The sequence below is a fragment of the Parus major genome, chromosome 1 (assembly GCF_001522545.3).
Source record: "Parus major isolate Abel chromosome 1, Parus_major1.1, whole genome shotgun sequence".
Lineage (NCBI taxonomy): Eukaryota > Metazoa > Chordata > Aves > Passeriformes > Paridae > Parus > Parus major.
In genome coordinates, this window is record NC_031768.1 from 17,222,649 (window position 1) to 17,244,358 (window position 21,710).

At 36.4% G+C, this 21,710-nt stretch overlaps 1 protein-coding gene across 2 annotated transcripts in view; it reads right to left on the bottom strand.

The window, feature by feature from the left end:
- The window catches only part of MOSPD2 (motile sperm domain containing 2), a 32,772-nt gene extending 11,069 nt beyond the window's left edge, over window positions 1-21,703 (bottom strand). The window contains exons 1-9 of one of the 2 annotated variants that reach the window (XM_015643360.2): window positions 21,609-21,703; window positions 21,333-21,399; window positions 12,386-12,541; window positions 11,538-11,624; window positions 10,095-10,249; window positions 7,689-7,749; window positions 6,429-6,467; window positions 5,337-5,461; window positions 138-308 (exon numbers count right to left, since the gene is read on the bottom strand). In XM_015643360.2, the coding sequence (XP_015498846.1) occupies window positions 138-308; window positions 5,337-5,461; window positions 6,429-6,467; window positions 7,689-7,749; window positions 10,095-10,249; window positions 11,538-11,624; window positions 12,386-12,541; window positions 21,333-21,399; window positions 21,609-21,617 (870 nt within the window). In that variant the 5' untranslated portion in view covers window positions 21,618-21,703. The remainder of the gene's footprint in view (window positions 1-137; window positions 309-5,336; window positions 5,462-6,428; window positions 6,468-7,688; window positions 7,750-10,094; window positions 10,250-11,537; window positions 11,625-12,385; window positions 12,542-21,332; window positions 21,400-21,608) is intronic. The other variant, XM_015643369.3, reaches the window with a different exon arrangement.
- Between the last annotated feature and the right edge of the window lie 7 nt (window positions 21,704-21,710).

Below are 21,710 nucleotides of genomic sequence, written 5' to 3' on the forward strand. Positions count from 1 at the left end.
TTTAAGTTTTCTTGTGTTCTTTTGCTAAATTAGAAGACAGAAAAACTTAAAAAAATACAACACAAATATAAGTAACCTAAATTATATGTCACTTCATAACCATCTAGCTAGTCTTGCCTAAATCTTCACTTAGATACCTTTTTCTGATTAAGGTTTTGTGCTTCATTCAGCTCCCCAGCCTCCTTGGTGTCTGCATCTATCTCTTCTTTACTTTCATGCTCATCTTCACTTGTAATGGGACCATTTTCACATAAAGGAGTTTGAAAATCATCATCAACCAGTGGAGGATAACTGTATTTGAAAGAATCCTGAAAAATAAGGGGATTTATAAAAAGATGAGTTATTTGAGAGTATTAGAAATGCCTTCTCTAGGGTTTTTTAAATGGAAATACTGTCATTGTTTCTTGTTTCACATTACTCTTACATTTCATTTATCTATTTCAAGTTGCACCCCTGTACAGAAAGCTGACACCAAGAGTTTTTATTTTATAATTAATAGACAAATAAATACAATCATCCAATGAAGCCAGTAAACTGTAACTCTTATTTATATTTGCAGTAGAACTGCAGAAGCTGGTCTATCAAGGATCAGCATTCAGTCTTTTTGTTGAAGTTATCTTCTTAGTTCTCAAAAATGTGGTTTGAAACATATGACAAGCTATTTCTAAAAATATTTTAAAAGTGATGAAAAACATCAGTTGTTCCTTGTATGATAGTTTCATAATGGCCAGTTTTAAAAAAGGAAATAAACCCCAAAACTATGAAACAATAATCCCTTATTATTAATAAACCAAAATAATCCCTTAAGTTTAATATAATGTGTGGACTTTTAGCCAATCCTGCAATTCAGACCTCTAGTCTTTGGAATGCCAAATCAATTTAAAGACCATATTGAAGATACCTGAGTAATGCAGTAGTGTAATACTTAAGTTCTCAATGACTCTCCAGTAAAGGTACCTTTTTCATTGGAAGATCAGTAAAAAACAATTTTTGCTAACTAGAATTTCTTTTAGCATTCTCCAAATAATTTTATTACATGTAATGTTAGAGACAATGTTTGAATTGGGATTTCTATTCCTACTGTATTTTCAAGCAGTTTTAAGCACTAAATAAACTGAATTCGTCTGTCAGCTTTTCCAATGGAGAAAAATAACATAGCATTGATTCCGGTCCTGCCTCTGAAACAGAATGGAGCAATGCCCCTGCTTCCCAAATGATGCCTCTCTTAGCAGGGAGTTACAGAAAGGTGTTTCAAGAAAGCTCTCCATAAGCAAGCACATTTTCTCAAAACAAGGAATAACTTGATGTTAAGATAGATTAAGAGGGAAAAGTCTTAGATGAACCCATTCAAAGAAACCACAAGCAAAACAGCATACTTCATGCTCATCTATAATCAAGGTCTAAATCTCATCTACTGTTCAGGCTGTAGCAACAGTCAAAGACCTCTAGGTGAATGAAACAGCTATTCCCTGGCTCAAAAAATATCCTATTAAGGGCCTGAAGAACAAGCTTTAAGTATAATTTACAGACTAAATCACTATTAGAAGACAAGACTGCAGTCTGCTAGAAATACTAAGGTAGTCTTACAGAATACTGACATCCCACATTTGTCAGAACTATCCAGCTTCCCCTTCTCCAAACCAACAGAGCCTTGTCACTCCCTTCCAGCATAGGATGAGAGGTGTGTAACAAAGTTACCTTAATAGAGGGAAATTATTTTGCTGCATGCTTTACTTGGCCTCGTTAATCCATTTCAAGAGCTGAACAGAATTGCATCAGTGGGACAACTCAAAGCCCCACACTTCATAGTCACAGTGCCCACATTTCAGTAGCATAGGTGTATCTACTAACAGGGTGAAAACCTCAGCTACCTAAACAAGACAGGTTTAGTCAATGCCTGATACATCCATGTAAGTACATGTAAGTGGCCATGAAGGCATATGCAAGCTTAGCCATGTCTTAACTTCAGGCCACTTACCTATATAAGGTACTTCCAAGGAAACCTGTGGGCTATCAATTTAGATATCCAGGTGAAGAGCACAGCAGTTGAACATATTGTTCAATACTGGCACCAGTTGAGAGAACCTTGATCAATTCATCCTTGTTAAATCCATGCTCTGACAAAGACTGGGCAAAACAACAAATCAAAACCCTACTGTGTGTACATGTCTTGCAGCTAAGTGTACACTGTATGTACATCAGTTTTCAAGAAAATATTACTGAAGAGACAACAAATATTCCTGCTCAGTCAGAAACGTGTACGCCTTCAGAACCAAACTGCTCTGACAGCTGGAAATGGAAGAACGTGCAGTACAACAGATAGGAAAGCCAGAAAACACCAAGTTAGTACACAGTTATTACTACATGAAAAATACTACCAAGTGGCTCTTGTGCACCTAACTCTTATTTTCCAGGCTGGCTAGCATTAACGTGCTCCTAGATCTTCTTTGGGCAATTTTGACAAGCCCTCCAAAATAAACCTACTATAAAGAAAATGATCTCTCTGCACTATGGACAAGAACAACTCAAAGCTACATATGTAGTATGTAGCATGCATGGATTACAAAGATGGTAACAGCCACAGGAAACAGAATGATGAGGACTTGAATGGAACTTAGACCAAATTCATATTCCAAAGTCCTGCAAACCCAAGTTTCTGTTTTCCATAATTAGTTTTAATGCTCTTGGTACTCTGGAGACACCTTGGACCATCAGCTGTCTAAAATCAAGCATGTAATATTCCTCCTTTTGCAGCTGGCTGACAGTCAGTTAAAGGATTTTAAAGGTATTGAAAGTTTCTGATTCATCTTTTAATCGACCCTGAGACAGACTTGAAACATGCTTAAAGGTAACTTCATTGAGACATTGAAGCTTGGAGGCTTCCAACAGAGACAAAGAACAGTTCCCTTAGTTAACCAAAGTAATCATTAACTCAAAGTTCAACATTATTAATTCTATGGATTTTTTGTTTTATTTTATTTTATTCTATGGTTTTATTACTTCCAGAACTAGTCTCCAACATTCTTCTGGAATACAAAGAACCTAAGTGCAGTGGAATCTAGGTGTGTCCCCAAATTAACCTGCCAAAAAATCTACTCCACTAGTTGCTTACATGTGGCCAGACCTGGCTCTTTGAAGTTGGATCCCAAAGGGGACACAGCAAAGGATGCACAGATATGCTGTGCCCTTCACTGGTATTATGCTTGTTGTGAATATGAAGATCTGTAACTAAATGTGTGGAAATCTAAGATGACAGAGAGAGAAAATTTGAAGGAGGCAAAAAAAAAAAAAAAAAGTCCTTCACAAACAAAACAAAACACTTGAGAGAAAAATGGAAGTAATCAATTTGTGCAATTCAGATAATGCATTTAAAAGAATGCCAGGCCTGACAATACTAATAATGGTGAATTGTTCTCTAGCTAGATGCCTCAAGAGAAGCCAAGGTTAGTCACATCATTGAAGTTAAATTCTGAGAAAGGGCATTAAGTTGTCTGATCAGTGAAAAACTCCTTGCTATCAGACATGTAAAGATCCACTGAAAAAAATCTTAGGAAGAAAGATGCAGAGCATAATTCTGGAGTCTTGGTATTTGCCAACAATTCTTCCAAATTATGCCAGTTCTAAGGTTAAAAGCTCAGAACAGCCATCAAGTGAAACTCAGTAGTTAGAAAAAGAATGTGCTGGTTCAAAATAATATGCAGAGATAAAGCTGTTTTTCTGAAACTGACAAAACCTCTCGAGTCCTTGTCAGGCAAGTTTACTACTTTCTACTACTTTATTTCTGCCACTGCAACTGTTTACCCCAGAAAAATTATTTGGATAAGCTTCTTCCATGATTCTGAAACTTGATAATGCTCAGGGGATGGCCAACATGGAGCCAGCTTGATCAACAATCGCCAGTCAGCAGTGAGACCTTTCAGGCCCTAGGCAGGATGACAAATAACTCTAAGATTGTGTGTTCCATCAGATGACTCAGGAGGATATTTAGCAAAGCCACAAGTTCTTTCTTTAAAGACATAATGAACTATTAGGTGAGATAGTCTAAAAAGCAGATGGGAGATACTTAGCTTTAATGAAGAAAAAAATTTGCCCCTCTATTGCAGCAATAGGACAATACCACAGGAGCCAGGCCCAGAGCCACTGTTAAACAACATTCAATCCCTCACTGAAGCCACTTCAGACATTACCAGCCCTTCCCTCAATGTTCACTCTTGTGGTGCAGCAATTTCAGGTTTCTTCTATATGAGAAAGTTCTTAGGTAAGACTGAGAGCTGGGGCAGCAATTTTCCATAGAGAAAAAGGGTATATTTTCTTCAAGAGTAGCATGCACTTTTTAAAGGCTGCAAATCTCAGTCAAATGAAAATCAAGGTAACATTCTTTTATGTTCCCCAAACAAGTTTCTTATGTTCTGGCCACAGTAACAGAGCCCTGAATTCATATACAGAGAAACATGCCCTTCTCCATTATTGCTGAAACATAACCCTCCTTTTCTCCATATTATAGCCAAAAGGCCAAAAGTACTTTTGTAAAGTAGAAAAAAGTGGTGGAAAGAGAAGAGGAAAGGTGGGAAAAGAACACTGAAAAGTAACTCCCCTGCAGTGGGCTTATTATACTACCAGAAATGGCCTATTAACATTTTAAAGCACAATTCTTCTGTGAATTTATTTTTAAGATTATGCAATACTGATCTACTAGCCTAGTGAAAAGTGAAACCTGTTGTGCAAGATGCCTGTGCTGTTCCACTCTTTAGATTGCTCTAGAACTGGATTCTGGTTTTCTGTGAAACTGATGCTGCTTGTAGCACTTTGGAGCTCTACTATACTGTTTGAAAAGAATCCTCTACAGCCATGTCTTAAAATGCAGCCCTAGAGACAACAAAGGAGAAATAGCTACAATATAACTGTCTTTGTTGAATCATAGCTTTGGAACAGGACTAGAACTCTCAGAGGACCACAAAACCTACTTTCTGTTCATAGAACTTGTTTCATAAAATAAACGCCATCTCTAATTCATCAGGGAGGGAAAAAAGTACAGGGGACAATGATACTTAGACAACTTTTCTTGAAGGTTTGAAAAACTAAGTGGTTTTCAGTGATTTATAAGGGGATGAATGATTCAGAAAAAATAGTTCTGTAATTAAGAACATACTTAAGAATGCAGATACCAAATTGTCATGGAGTTAAACTATTTAATATTATCATGATTTTGAAATTATCATTGGCAAAACAATTTCAAGAAATCTCCCATCTGTGAAGAGGCAATCCTCAACACCACATATGGAATTTATATAGATATTTCAATCTATCACAACAGGAACATGAAATTTCATACTTACAGTTCCACCCATGTGAGGTGGCAGATACTCTCCACTGATGTACTCCTGCACATCATTCTTATTTGTGAACTTTAACATGCTTATTGCATCTGGGCCAAGCCAACCCTTCACGATTTTAAAAGCAGCTTTAAAAAACAAAACAGAACACCAAACAAAAGGTACACATAAGTTAACAAGAGAGAAGTTTTGTTATTTTGTTTTTGTAGGTTTTTTTTTGTGTATTGGTAGATCTTACGTAACACAAGAGAGGTACATCCATCAAGATATTGCAAAACCTGCTCTGAAGTAAATATTATAATTGGAATGAGCAATGCAAGGGAAAAAACATTATTTACAGAGAAAATGAAAAGAGTATCTTTGATTTAATAATTGACAACTCTGTTGTCTTGGAATTTAGCCCTAGAAGTACTGAGGAGGTAAAAGCAATTGTGTTTCCGAATCTGTGTGAGGGAGGTTGGGAAAGATACCTACATTTCACCCTTGCTGAAATGTTTTGCTGATTTAAATGATATTTATTTAGATCTATGAAGCATTAACAAGGACCACTGTTATTTCAGTGATAGTAAAACATGAATATGCAGGAAAATATAAAGCCATTATAAAAATGTGTTCATATGGCAAAAACAGAGTACAAATCCTGTATATTATAGTTAGAGATAATTATTGATAGTTAGAGATAATTATTGAAGTACCCATATCAGAACAAATGTAACTACATGAGCATCTAGTGTCACACATCTATCTTAAACTGTGTATTCTAGTTTTGAACTGGTTACAAGTCACAATCATTGCTAATGATAGGATTCCTACAAGGATTCTTCTTATAAGCATTCAAATAATAGACTATTTATCAAGTTCTCCTAACCTTTGAAAACAACAGGATGAGTACAGTCTTCATGTAAAGTATGATGCAAAATACAGTGATAGAAGGAAAAATAAAAAGTATGCAACCTTTAAACTGCCAGATTTAAAAATGCATGTTTAACAAATTCCATTATTCTGCTGTATCTACAGAGTAGAAGAATGCTTCTTATTTATGCTGCTAAATTTTAAAAGTTACCACAATCCAAAAATAAAAAATCCAAAACTTACCATTCATTATCCATGGCATTTCAAATATTACTATCTTTGCTGAAAAAAAGAAAAAATTAAAATCTGAATACCAAGTGCTGGGTATTTCACCATTTAAGAGCAAGTACAGCAATAACATTCATGTAAAAAGTAAATACATATTACAAACTTCCATGTTCACCTCTCTGTAAAAGCAATTTTGTACAAACTTATTGCTATTTAGAAACATTAGCTGTTTGCTTGGAAAATAGGCAATAAAATTCCAAGTTATACATTGTTTATGTACTTCCTGGGATATTACTTTTCTGACATTATTAATAACTCATCTCAAAAATAAGGCAAAGAAAGGCAAGATCTCAACCTGACCTAGAAAAGCAGCTACTGAATAGAAAAAAAGTTTAACAAGTATATTCAGCACCCCCTACTTCACAAAGAAACAAATAACTGTCTTTGTAAATAATTTTTTTCCAAATATTCTTTATTTAACCATAGAAGTTTGAAAATACTTTAGTGTCCCAATTTTTTTTCCTCCTGAACGTCAAAGTACAAAAAAATAATGTTGCACTTGCCTTTGAGTTTGATATTTGAGCAAAGCTTTGAACTTTGATCAGCAAGCTAAAACCTAATATTCAGAGTTTAAGCAGTTGCTGTATGGAATTTCAACATTCATAGACATTTTCACCTAAAATTTACAACATATTTAAGATGAACTAGAATAAATTATGCAGTGTTTGCCTATGCATAAAAAGAATAGCAGGCAAGTATGCAGGGTTTTTTAAGTGTGCACACTAAAATGCCTTTCCAGAATAATTTTCAGAATAAACCATTTTAATTTTCAGAATCAATCATTGATCCCCATAAATTTCCAGAGCCATTCATTCTTTGAACCCTCAAGACTCCTAAGGGATACAAACTGTCATGAAAGTTGGTAAAGTTTCCACCCAAGTAACAAGTAGCAAAGGAAAACAGATTTTCTATTATGTGCTTATGTTTCTTACTATATATAAACATAGTAAGAACTATTACTTAGTAATAGTAATAAACATTATTACTTTACAAAAACACTGTTGATTTTTGATGAAAGTAAAGTTTATTCACAAACAAAAGTTGTATTGATTTAATAACAAGAACATCTGAACTCTGTAACATGCATATGTTTCATGAAGTTAGCCCAGAAAATACATGAAAAAGAGCCTTTATCTTCCCCATCTTCTATCATATAAAGAAATTCTCTTGTTACCACAAGTCTACAATGCTTGATATTTAATATACAATACTTACTGAGGAAGTTTGGGTAATAATCTGTAAAACAGTTGACAATAAACCGGACAAAGTCCAAGTCCTAAATAAAAAAAATCACAGCATAAATGCAAAGCAAGACAAAACATTAAAAAATACAGGCTTAGTTAAGGCATTTAACGAAAACCACAAGATAGATATATTTGAGCCAACCATGTTCAAATTTTACATGCACTACAAATATCCTCAAAACACAATGCAAGGATTTTTCCTCCATTAAACCCCTGCAGGATTCTGGTCACACTGCCCCTTATAATCTAAGGAAGAAGGCAATAGACCTCTGATCAGTGCAATAACTAAGATATCTAAACTACTGCAGAGTATCAACATGACTTAAGATGTGCAGGAAAGATACAGGAAAAAATACCCTTTAGCACTAGAGAAGCTTGACAGATGGAAGAGTACTCAATATACTGAAATCTCCCTTCAATAGTTATCATACATTACTGTTCAATATACTACTGCACTCAGTGTTATATTTCCAAAAGAAAAAAAACAGGTTTGCCTTTGAAGAGAATTGTTGAGTTTAGTATTAGTTGGTGGCATGCAGAGAAAATGTGGGCAGAGACAGCACACAAAAGAGCTGCTTCTATACCACCCATTTTCCAGATGCCTCTATCCAATGAACAACTATACAGAAATAGTACAGTCAGTCTCCTTTGCAAAATCCAGGTATAATGGAACTGGCTACACAGTAAAGGGCAAGGAAGGCTTTTTATGGAACAAGTATAGAAATAAAGTAAGAGATACCTCACCACAATAAGGTACTCAGGTGGGAAGCCTGCCGTGAGTTCTTTCCCCAGTCCTTTTAACTACTACTACAACTTTCAGAGTTTCTGGCTATGGATCCAAAGCCTACCGTAACAGTAACACTGGGGAAGGGGCTTCTAGATGCAAACACACTACCAAAATATTTGTGGATGGAGTAACAAAAGCAAAAAAAATAACACTGTATAAGAGAACTACCCACAACCTGAAAGCTTTTTAAGTGGCTTCAGCAACTAGAAACCAACTGAAAGCTTGACATCTTCACAGGCAGAAGGTGGCCTCTAATTCTAATAGAAATTTATTTCAACTGTCTGTTGCTTGCACCAAATGCAAGATCTTTCATTTAACAGCACAAACAGTGATAGATTATAATGATTAGAATCTCCATTAATCAAGATGCTGCTCTCTATTCTGCTGCCTATCCAAAAGAAGCACTACCAGACAGGAGAAGGATAGATCCATCATTTTGATGAAAGTCTGGAATCAGAAGTGCAGATTTCACAGACTATTCCATAACTGCATCTATTCTAGTTACCTGGACTGGTGCACCAAGCCATGATCCATCAGAATTATTTCCTGCATACCAGTGATAAAAGTGATATAGTAGATGTCCATAGCAACAGAACAAACAAATGAAGCATGCTCCGGAAAAGAACTCAGAGATCCAAGTTCTTTTTCTTTTAGGATAGATTTATCAATTACTCCACAAGGCTACAAACAGCCATCAAAAATATTCCTGTTCTGTGATAAATATACTAACTACAGAGCAAGACTGTACAATGGGACAGTTACAGACAGCACTTGCTGCGATTTCGTCTCTGAGTCTCAAAGACACAAGAGGAAAAAAGCTGCTTCAGAATACAATCCATAAATCCTGAATCAAATCAGCCTTTCACATCAAGGAAATCATTACAATCCTTTACTCCTGCTATATAAAACTGAGGTTCCAGTATTATTTTAGGAGCATGAACAGATAGCTCTGTTACTGTACAGTTAAGAGCACCAACCTTGCAAAACAGAATCACACTGTATTTATTTGTCAAATTACCTCCTCATAAGCTGGTGGTCCTGTACTGCACAGCTGCAAGGTCCCAGTGCAACATTAATAATCTTGCCTGTGTTAGATATAAACAAGCTTTGGGAGTTGGGTTTAGGGGTGGGGTTTTTTTGCTTACATTAATTCTTGTTGTACCACCACCACCAGACAAAGAAGAACAAAGATACAAGTTTCAGCCATTCCTGTAATAACAGGACAGCATGGCACTCAGTAAGAAAAATATAATTATTCTATACAAATACATTTTTTAACTGGTGATATTTTTAGTTGTTACATTAAATCAATATATATGTCCTGATAGGCAAGATCTCAACCTTGCAATCTAAACCAGCTCAGCCACCAAACTAAAAAGCAAGTTTTCACCATGTTGCAGAAGACAAAGTTTAATATGTAACAAAAGGTTTTGGAAACTGCTCATGTCATGGGAAAAAGCTCTATCATATCACTGATCTGAATGACTGTTAAGTTTTTTATGTGCCAAGGACTGTAGAGTGATTTCCTTTTTTCTGGGAACACGGGCAAAATTCTAAAAGCAATCAAAACAAGACAGTAAAAATACTTACTATGTGACTGATTCCAGTTTCAGCCATGTCAAACACTACTGTCAAGGGCTTCCCATGATCTCTCTTGGCATAATGTTCCAACCAAAAAGCAACCAGTTTCTTTTTGTCAAGTTGCTGTTTAGGATCTCTTGTATGATGCTTCACTTTGAACCAAACTTGGGAAAAAAACACAGACAAAAGTCAAAACAATGACCCAAGCTAACAGAAAGCATCATAAAAATAACTATAGAGGATGCACTGAAATGTATTAACACCTTTGAGTTTGTATCTTACATTTGTTCTCATTTTGTGACCACTGAACAACCACAAAAACAACTGCACACCTCTTCACATAACACACTTTTCTACCTCATTTTTTTACTGTAACTTTTTAAAAATTGAAAATCTAAAGAATTACACCCCAGAAGAAACATTCAAGTGGAAAGCCACTTTTTGTGTATTTAAGGCTACTCACCTAGATTAGCATTTCATAATTTAAAATTAAATCACATGGTCTTCAGACAATATTATGTTCTCTACATATTCTAAGTATTGCTGTAAAATTAATGTTTCCTTTTCTGCTTAGGTTTCCTACAGCACTGCAGTTGATGTGTTTTGAAAAACTATTTATACACACATTAAGAATTATATAAAAAGCAACAGATCTTTTGAAAATAAAATGAAAAATTCCAGGAGGTGAGCAACACTGTATAAATGAAAGCCTAGTATATTTTCTTCTGGGGAAAAAAAAAATAAATTCTTACAGAGACTTGTTTTTCCATAAAAAAACCCAAAAAACCCCACAGGCATAATTCAAAGTAAAAGACTTTATAAAAATGTCTGAAAGTCACTGACTGTACAGTAAGTGAGAAAAGAAATACTCAGGGTAGTAATGTGAAGAGTAGCTTCCACTTTTATTGCCTTTACAGTATCCAAGTTTGACAAGCCTGAAAATAACTTTGGATATGCTCAATATTCTTCTCCCTGAAACTTGGAAAGTTGTAGTAAGAACCCAATCTTTTCTCCATGTCTTTTACTTCCAATTGCAAAACTAAAAAAAAAAGGTCACTTGTTTCATGTAAAGAAACAAATGTTTCTAAATATAGCAAGACTGTATTTCAAGGTAAAGAGAAACCCCTATTCAAACACAGAACATACATTAAACTATTATATTCTTGTTTAAGACAGTGATCACATCACCAAGAGATCTGAGAGTCAGGCCCATGGTGTGATCTGAAGCTGTCCTGTGCAGGATCAGGAGTTGGACTCCATCCTGCTGGGTCCCCTCCAACTCAGTGGACTCTATGATAAATAAAAACTTAATTACCCAATCACCTTTTAAGTAAAAACAGTAGCCAATGTATACCTATGTCTGTTCTTAAAATGCTTATTTTTCAAGATGATAAAATGCTGGAAACAAAATAATGATGAAAGACTGAAAATAGTCTATTCTGTGTAACTTACATAACTTATAACCCTCTTTATCATATCCATGCAGAAAGAGAGCACCAATTTCAAATAACCATTTTGGAAGGACAGATTCTGACAAGTCTGCAAAACCAAATGAAATATTATTTCAGTAATCATATTAATAATCACATTGTAACTTAACAGAAGTCACTAAAAATTAAAAAGTATAACCAAAAAAAACCCAAAAACCCCAAACCATCTTTATAAGCAACTTTCCAAGGCATTTATTAAACATTAAATAACGCAAACATTGAGATATTTTCAAATCTTTACTATCTTTTTCTCATGCTAATGAGTAGGGTCTATTTAAGAACTAAACCTAATTAAAGAAAAATCTACATAAGAAAATGCTGCAAATGTTTATTTTTTTCATATTTTAAGATTCCCCCACCATGCTCTATTGTTTAATTCAATGTGAAGTCCTGCAGATAAAGTTAACCTTCAAAGTATTTTCACAGCACAAAAATAAGATCTCTAATTTGATGTACCAGACTAATGCTATTACAATGAGCAAGAGAGACCTGTTTGTTGTGGGGCTTTTTGTTATTTGCCTGGTTTTTTCGATTCTATGATATAAAGAGACAAAACAACAGATAGCTGACTGCTTTCTTTCCTTCCTCTTAAACTCCCTTTCAACAGACATATGGAACCACAACGAAACAGAGACACTACTGGTCAACATAAAAAGCAATACCTTTTCTCTTCTTTGAAAGTTCTTGCTCAGCTTTCCATGATACTTGCAAACCTTTAAGAGGTCCTTATTGAAACTACATATAGAGGTCACTGGTAGTTCAATAGGAAAGCAACACACACCTTCAAAACCACTGTATAACATGGCTTACCATTAACCGTGTATTCTTTCCTCCACTGAAAGCTTTCATCAATCATCTTTAAAGTGTCATCCACAACATCATGACGCCAAATCAAGTAGTTTTCAACCCATTTATCATCTTGCTGAAGTCTTTCCACATCTCTAGAATCATATTTATCTGATTTATCTAGAAAATAAATAAGTTAGTGCCTATAGCATTTGCTACAAAAATGTGAAGAGATTTGTCAAGTGTAGGTCTCTAAGCATCCACTTGGTACAAAGGATTTCTCTTACAGTTTCAAAGTTAAGCAAACAAAGCACAGCATGAAAAATTAATGAAAACTATCTATCTACTGCAATGATATTTAGGGACACAACAGGACTACTCTCACTAGAAAAATATTTCCTGTGATCCTTATGCAAACAAAAAACAAGGTGGATTTGGGACAGGTGTAATTTTCCTAAAACCAGTTTTCTGTAATTAACATGAATTAGTACATAGTATTAGAATCTGTCTATTGATGAATGTATATATGAAACATCACAAGCATATCTTTGATTTCCCAAACTTATAGGTATAAGCACGTTAGACTTAAAATGTCTAACAAATATGAAATTTGTAGTTTTGTGCACACACTATACATAATTGCATTAAACAGTATTGTTTTCTTTAAAGAAAATTACAGTTTACACTTTTTATAAATTGTTACCCTACCCAATAAAAACTACATGCAACTCTAAAGTAGCACAAAAGCCCTCAAGGCTTCTTGTATTTTCTTGTATCAGATTAGCAACATGATAACAGGCTTACATGATCATGGAAGTACTTCAGATGAAACAAGACTTGTTACTGCTCTGGGATTTTTAGTTTTAAACAGGAAAGTAAAACATAAATGCTAAGTGGACCTATTTCTACAGTAGATATGCTTAAACAAAAGCTCACTTTTTAGATCAATGATCCCCTGTCTGAGAAACTGGCAAAAAATAGAATGAAAATTGAGCCCATAACAGAAACAGGCTTCTGAAAGCAACAAACACTGACACACATCTCTGCTAACTACTAAAAAATCCTAAATTCTTAAGCTATTCACTTAAATTCATGATTACCATGGTAAAAATAAATACTGTAAATAGAAGAGATTTAATTTTCACATACTGGAAAGACTATTCCTCTATCAATAGCAATAAACTGCTTTCAGAACCATCTAGAACTGTGACAAGATGGTTCAGGAATGTTTATTTCAGTCAGACAACTCTGAAGACAGAGTTGAGAAAAAGGCACCATTAAATTCTGCTAATATTTGTTGTTTTACTGGCATACAAAAATATGATCTACTTTACTTGTCTTTCAATTTATATTGTTTCCTGTTAGAAATTAGTCAAGGTAACTATAAGAATGTATAAATTTAAATGTGTTCATTCACTAAATTATAGTTGCACTCCCCAGTGCATTTCTTCACATCTGACTGCTTCTCAAATACATCATCTACCATATTCCCCTCTTCATTAGGCTTCAAATTTCTCCTTCCATTGATCCCATTCCACTACTTTACTTTGTTCCTTAGACAACTCTAGAATTTAATCCCACTTCCCTTAATCTTAGTTCCATACTTTCTTCTCTGCCCAAAAGCCTCTAATCCACTAAAATATTTTTCAGTTCCTTTTCACATCATTTCCATACTTGCACTGGACAGCTAATTTCCTATATTCTGACTAAGCCCAGTGAAGTGATGACTAGCACCAGACTGAAATGTTTGACTTCTCTGTGGCTCTAGAGGAACCACAGATGAATTGCAAAAATCCTGGGTGTGAAATTTTGTACCCTCAACTGCTCATCTGAAATTAGTAGTTCCCCAGTGATGTAGGAAGTTTTGTCTGAGAAAAGCTAACAGTACTTAGTTTCAAATTAACCACTTCACCTTGGTCTAATAATCTCTAACACACACTGGCTTCCAGTACTTTGCTGAGATCAGTCCCATGTGTATCTTATATAAATAAGGGATTAGGGTACTGTGTAATTAAAGAGAAAACCCACCACCAGGTAAAAACTAACAGGATAACATTTCACACCACTTTTTGAGGCTCTCTTTGCTTTCAGTATCTGTGTGAGAGCATAGCTGTAAAAACCAGAGAACTGTGCACCTTGTATCAAACTGTCATACCATTACATGGAACAAACCTCAGAACACATTTCTCAGCCACTTGCAAGTCTCCCTAAATTCTGGACTTGAAGAATATTTTTAAAAACATAGACATTTACCTTTGTGAGTACTTTTAGAAAATTCAAGTGAAAGAGAAACAGAAAGAATGTGCAATCCAAACTGCCAACATCAATGGAAAGCAAGCTACGTTCAGAGTTAAGGGTAGTTCAAAAGGTATCTTTCCCTCTCTTCTGTAACTAAATTCTCAGTAAGGCACATGTAATCTGAACTTACATATATGTGCTATAATACACCCTAAAACCAGGGAAACAACTAGTAAAGTTCTGCATCTACAAGCACTTGCAGCTTAAGATTGACAGAACAAAAGTACTGAGTACTGAATGCTGTATGACTTCTACTTAACTGATCCAATTCTTGCTACAAATTAAGTAACATTTAGAATGAGAATGTGAATCCAAAAGAAAGGTGTTTTATGTCACACACAAAAAGCAGAGTGATATAAAACTGATGGAGTCCTTCCGAGAACCCAGTGACTGAAAATGTGTCAGGTCAGAGGAGGAATTCCTCTTGAAATCTGTACATGTCGCATAATTCTACAGACATCTGGAAACTTGTTTTCAAAATATGCTGTGAAATAATAAGAATGTTTCTAATTTTAAATCACTCATGGAACACCTAAGTGCAGTTACTAGATTACTGTTATTAGAAACTTCTGGAGTTAAATGAGAATTAGTTGAAAGAAAATAAGACCTTTGGGATTCTCAATACAATTTAAATACATCCTACACAACAACTAACTAAGAGGCCAAAAAAGAAACAGCCATATGGAAATTCAGATGGAACTATAACTGAAGTTATCAGACAATCTCCAAGCCTACACATTTAGATACTTGTAAGCATATATTGATGCTTTTCTCAAAGGTAAATTAGGTGTTTGCTTCTTCACAGGACTAGCACTAGGACACTGAGACACTAAGTTTAGTCACCCTTGGCTCAGGAAGACAAACATCTCTGTAATTAAGTCCATAATGAACAGAATTTTGTAAGGTATTTGGAACACCATCTCTCACCCCAAAGGTAACACAAGGAACAGCATTACCAGCTATTTCTGGTCAGATAGAGCTACTAAAAGCTGTATGTGTAGCAGCAGTGCCAGACTTTTGCCTAACATCTGATAATCCAGAGGCTTGGAAACCTGATTGTTCCCTCAGTCCAAGACACTCAAACCTTTCTGTATCATATAATAGTTCCACAGCCCATGGAAGAGGAAAAACTAGGATGCTGCAATAGTTTTCCATTGACCCAGGAAACTGCAGAAACAAAGACTCAGATCCAAAAAAGAAAGAAAGAAAAAGCATAATCTACCAAATTATAAATTACACATAAGGGAGTGACAGTAGCAAGGAGATGTGACCCTTATTAGCCCTCTTTATTCCTTTAGCTGAAAGTTCTCCAGCAAAATTTGAGTGAGAAAAACTGACCAGCGATTTAACCTCATTTTGAAAATAGTTGGTTAAAGTCACTTTCATTTTCTCATTGAGCATTTGAGGTCAAGAGAAAAGACTGGAAGAAGACAAAATCTAAAATCAGTTTGAACATCAACTTCTCATGTTACTTGCCTTCTTTTTTTTTTGCACATTCACTCTGTCCTTTTAAAAGTTGTCTCCTTCAAGCTGAGAAGCTTCCAGTGGAAGTATATCAATTAATTACTATGTTTCAACATAAAGGATCTTCTATAACACCAGAAAACAGCTCTGAAAACAACTGCAGAATTACGCAAAACTAAATGCACACAAATTTCACTGCAATACTTTCACAAGAAGATTTCATTAACTTCTGAGGCACAAATGGTAAAACTCCTTCTTTTTACGTCACTCTTTTCCAATGCCATCTAATTACCATGCCAGGAGCTGCCTGGAGCAGGTTCAGTGGAAGGCTGCAAAGATGATTAACAGACTGGAGCACCTCTCTTATGAGAACAGGCTGAGAGAGCTGGGCCTGTTCAGCCCAGAGAAGAGATGACCGAGCAGACCTCATCAATGTCTGACAGTACCTGCAAGGAGGTGTCAGAGGACAGGCCCAGGCTCTTCCCAGTGGTGCCCAGCAACAGGGCAAGAGGCAATGGCAAAGACTGATGCCCTGTTCCTCCTGACTATGAGGAAAAACTTCTCCACTGTGTGTGACCAAGCCCTGCAGCAGATTGCCCAGAGTGGGTGTGGAGTCATCCAAGGACTGCCTAGATGCAAACCTGTGCCCTGTTCTCCGGGATGACCCTGTCTGAACAGGCTGGACCAGACAAGCCACTATGGTCCCTTCCAACCTGATCCATTCCATGATTACCAGGAGAACAGTGCTGTAGTGCTGTGCTGCTGTGTTTTCTTCTAGTGTTCATGCTTTAGGAAAAATACAAATTTGAGAGTATTCAGCAGGAATATAGAAGAATAACTGCAAGACTCAAAACCAGGCAGCACATCTAAGTCACACACTAAATTAATCCAGAGAAGTTCAGAATTAAAACCCCAAATGACCCCTTCTTTAGGAAAAACTCTTATCTAGAAAAGTAGTGTTACAGAACAAGCCATAATAAAACTAAGTAGGGACAGCTTTGTCTGCAGCTGCATGTCTTTTAATAGAGAAAAAAACAAAACAAACTTCATTGTACAAAGTAGAGAAAAAAAGCAACTTAGAAAAGTATGGCAAGTGTTACATCACACAAAGAAACTCAATTTAACTACTGTCTTAAAGCTATTCCAGCCAAGAATTCTTGGTCTAAAATGGTCACAATCATTTCTCTGACTTTGGCTGCAAAGAGCAAACCCATTTTAATTGGCTGTTGATGCCAAACATTAAGTTAAGTACTGTAACAATTCAGGTATATGCCTTCAGTTGATGAGAAAATCAGCAAGACTAGAAACAATTTAAGAAGGTAAGTAGCCATAAAAGGGACAGGGATGAAGAAAAAAACCAAACACTATTTCCATCCAAAAAGGAATTCAATAACCTTAAGCAGCAATAGACAAAATATCTGCCTCCACAAAGTGAGAGAAACAAACTTTTAGCAAAGCTAAACAGTATTAGTGACAATATAGACTATTTTCAATAAAAAGCTCAATCATTAATGCTACAGAGCTTTCTTTGAAAGTATGTTTCCCTTCTTATCCTTTTACCAGTCTCAGCCTGAAAGCCAAGAATCAGGGAAAACAGGACTTTTCAGAGCATAAGACATATGCAGGTATGCAGAACATTACTTTAAAAATCTTCTACAATAGTCTTATCACTGATTTTTAAGGGTGCCTCATGTGTCTAAAAAATTATTTGCAATCAGCCCATATGATTAACAAAACACCTTTGCTACTGGCTTAATTACTGGTCATGGCGAAATTTAATCCTTTATATTGGAAGGATGGGAAATATCTCTTTCAAAATATTTCTTTTTAAATTAAGATTTGCCTAAAGGAGAAAGGAAAGGTGTGTAAATGGGGAGGGCCAGGAAATAACAGGCAGTTAGAAACAGTTAATATATAAAAGGAAACGTGAAGAGAACTACTTCACTGAAAAAATCTAACCAGATTTGATTGTAAATAATTTCCACTGTAATATTAAAATAGAAAATAATAGTTCAGAGAAAAAAAAAAAAAAAAAAAAAAAAAAGCTATAGAAATCCTCTAAGGAATAGAAATTCACTATAGAAAAATACATGCTTGTTTGCTAGAAAACATTGTTACTGCCAGTCAGTGCTAGAAAACAAACCCTTTTGTTTTCATTGTTCCTTTCACCAGTAAAATCATTTACATCACCAACTCTCACAAAGAATCCAAACAGACAAAACAAAAATTAGGCCCAAAACCAGTGAAGACAAAGTGCTGTCTGCCTACCACATCAGACAGCGTTTGCCAGTCTATTTGACTGACAGGACCACTACTGGAAATAAACCTTTTAAATACAAGGGTTTCATTATTGGGACTTACATTCCTCACAAGAACTGAAACTGTCTTTGAAACCAAGCTAGAAAGTTAACTGAAGAGAAAAAAAACACCACAAGATTTCAGTTAATAATAAATACTGCTTTGCAGATAAGATCCAACAGGGCCCAAACTTTCCTTCTAGAACACTTCAATGGCCAAATTAGCTGAACAACTCCAGCAAGAAAGTTCTCTTGCAAACTTTGGGAAAATGAGCCAGTAAGGTTCTCTGAAACTTTCACACTACATCTTACTACCAAAATCATTTTCTGATTTGGTCACATACATGAAACAGCTGTATAATTCAAAAAACCAGGTTTATGATGCTTTCAATTGTTGAACAGAACTTTTACCACCCAACCTTGAAAATTATCAGGACCACAGCATATTACAATAATAATAATTATAAAATATGTTGGAATATTGGACTTTTCTGAATCAGCTATATATTATATTTTTGTAGATCCTACTTTAATCTAAAAATTGTATTCTGCCAATAAATAATTTCAATTAAAAAGCAGAATTTAAAAGACTCTCTAAGGTTCTATTTCATAACAAAAGTAAACTTTACTGTAAGGCCATCAAAGCATTTTTGACCATTACCAAGTCTTCCTGCATGAGGTGTCTCCTGCATGGAGAGAATCCAGTAACTATGAGTTACAGAATATGGAAGAACCATTTCATCTTTGATGATCAGAATCACTGTGTTTCTAGAATAATTAGTTAAATTGTTTTCCTCAGAGGGAAAACAAAACAGTGACAGTTCCAGAAAAAAAAAAAAAAAACCTGCATGAAAACTTTTCTCCAACATCTGCAGTTCACCTCTAAATGAAATAAAGTTTGCTCTGTAGAGGCCCATAATCCTATGACTATACTAAACTTTACAGGAAGGATCAGGTTCTCAGTGTAGTCCTTAGTTTGAAAGCAGACTAAAATTCCTGAAGCAATCATTTGTACCTTTATACCCCAGTCACAGGTTTGAGGGTTTCTGCATATATGTAGCCGTACATTCCTTTGATTAAGAAGCATAAAAGAAGATGCTTTAGAACACACACACAGAAAAGGTTGATAGGCCAATACAAAATTAAAATCCTGTGTTTTTCACTCTTGATTGTGGTCATGAGAACATTAGCTTGCTTGTGGCATTCCTAAATATGTGGCAGAGTCTTAAGAACACAAACTCAAAAAAGTCTTAATCCTATTTTCTTGAAAGGGCCAAGAGCCTGAAACCATGATCCAAAAATGGGCTTACTGAGAAAAAGCGTTCAAAACACTGCAAATAGGATTACAGTTTACCTTGCAACAGTATTCAATTATTTTAATGGCTGTATCAACCATCCAACACAGACATTGTTACAAGTAGAGAAACTTGTGGAATTTCAAGATATTAAGTGGTAAATCAATTGTAAGAGTAATACCCCTTTTCCACAACCACTGTCCCATAGCAGTCCTAGGCTTTCTGAAATGACTATTTATGAGTCTGACTCTGGGATAATAGAATATAAATCAAGTGGGACCACCTACCATAGGAAAGTATACACTAATTGAAAACATTAAGCAGCAGAAAAATTTAGAATTTAAGATGAGCCTCCACTCATTCAAGCCTAAGCTTTACATAGATATCTTTATTTACTTAGAAATATGAAATGGTAAAATAAGCTCTCTCTACTTCAAGACTTTCTAATGAATTTTGTCAGCAGAAATAAAGGTCATCTCTAACCAAGGCCAGTCTCCTTTATGAAAGTTAGCAGAGTAACACTGAGACAAAGTTGTACCACCTTCAAGACCTTCAAAGTTTTCCAAAAGCATGTTCCAGCCCACTACAATCAAGAAGCATGTAACTCTTCCATAAAAGTGATGGACAGCTAGGCAACTTCAATAATTCTGATCAGAAACATCAAAGGAAGCCATTTGTTTGCAGAACTATGTCTCATATTAAAGGAGATGCAGGCAACACAACTAGTGGAGTTTTACTGTATTTGCATTAAAAATTTGCATTTTTTAGTAGAAAGTCTCTAGACAGTGACAATGAAACATAATGTTTACTGCAGTTATTAGCATATTCTATATTCTTCCATCATAAGCAATGCAAATCAACCTTAAATAAAAGGAAACTACTCAAGGCTTACCCCAATCGTCCCTCTTCCCTGGGGCATCCCCAGCATCTCGTGGCCTTCATTTACAAATTTAAATGCACCTGCACTTAAGAACCAAGTTGGACATGCAGCATGATCTTAATTATGGCCTACATGAATTTCAAGTGCAAGTTACTCCAGAAAAACAACACTTCCTTTGACAAACTCGGAGAGGTCAGAATGCCCCCCTTCCCTGACATGTTTTATGTCGGAAGAACACCAAGCACAGAAATGTCCCAGCCACGATCTCCAGCCAACCAAACACAACTGCAGGAGAAAATGACTGAGCACTTTGCCCCAACACATCCTGCAGCCCAAGACAGCGACCCAGCAGACAAAGCAGTGAGAGCCAGCATAGAAACCTGCTGGGCATCGTACGTGGCTTCAGACACCCTAAGTGCACAAGGGAAGTTCAGATTTGACATTAGGAAGAAATTCTTAACACAAAGAGTGATTAGATATTTGAATGGGCTGCCCAGGGAGGTGGCAGAGTCACCGTCCCTAGAGGTGTTTAAGGATGTGGCACTCAGTGCTGTGGTCTGGCTGACAGGTGTTCCAACAGGTTGGCCTCGATAATCTCGGAGGCCTTTTCGGACCCAGTCGATTCTGTGGAAAGGAACAGCCGCTCCCAGACCTGGGAAAGTGGAATACCTGACGCCACGAGAGGAAAAGCGACAGTGGACATGCCTCAGAGCCCGCCCCCACCTCTCCCAGCTCACCTGGCAGGTACTCCGCCTCGAAACGCCGCCGGGTCTCGCTTATCAGCGCCGCCTTATCCTGCCGCTGCTGAAAGGAAACAAGGAACAGGAGGGCCGTGAAAGGAAGGGAAAGGCCAGGGCCCCAGAAAGCCCCAGACCCTCACCTGTACGGCAGGGCCTGGCCACCCGTCCCGCCAGACGACCAACCCCGAGCGACTACGGGCGGCGATTTGGCCAAGACCACCCGGCAGGCGGGCGGGAGGGTGGCAGTGAAGGGGCAGGGGCGCAGGGACCCACCTCAGCCATGATCCAGCGGGTCCGCCCGCGCCGCCCGCACTGAGGCGGCTCCGGGAGCGCGAGGAGCGGCGGGAAAAGGGGATGGAGCGGCGCCCGGGGGGG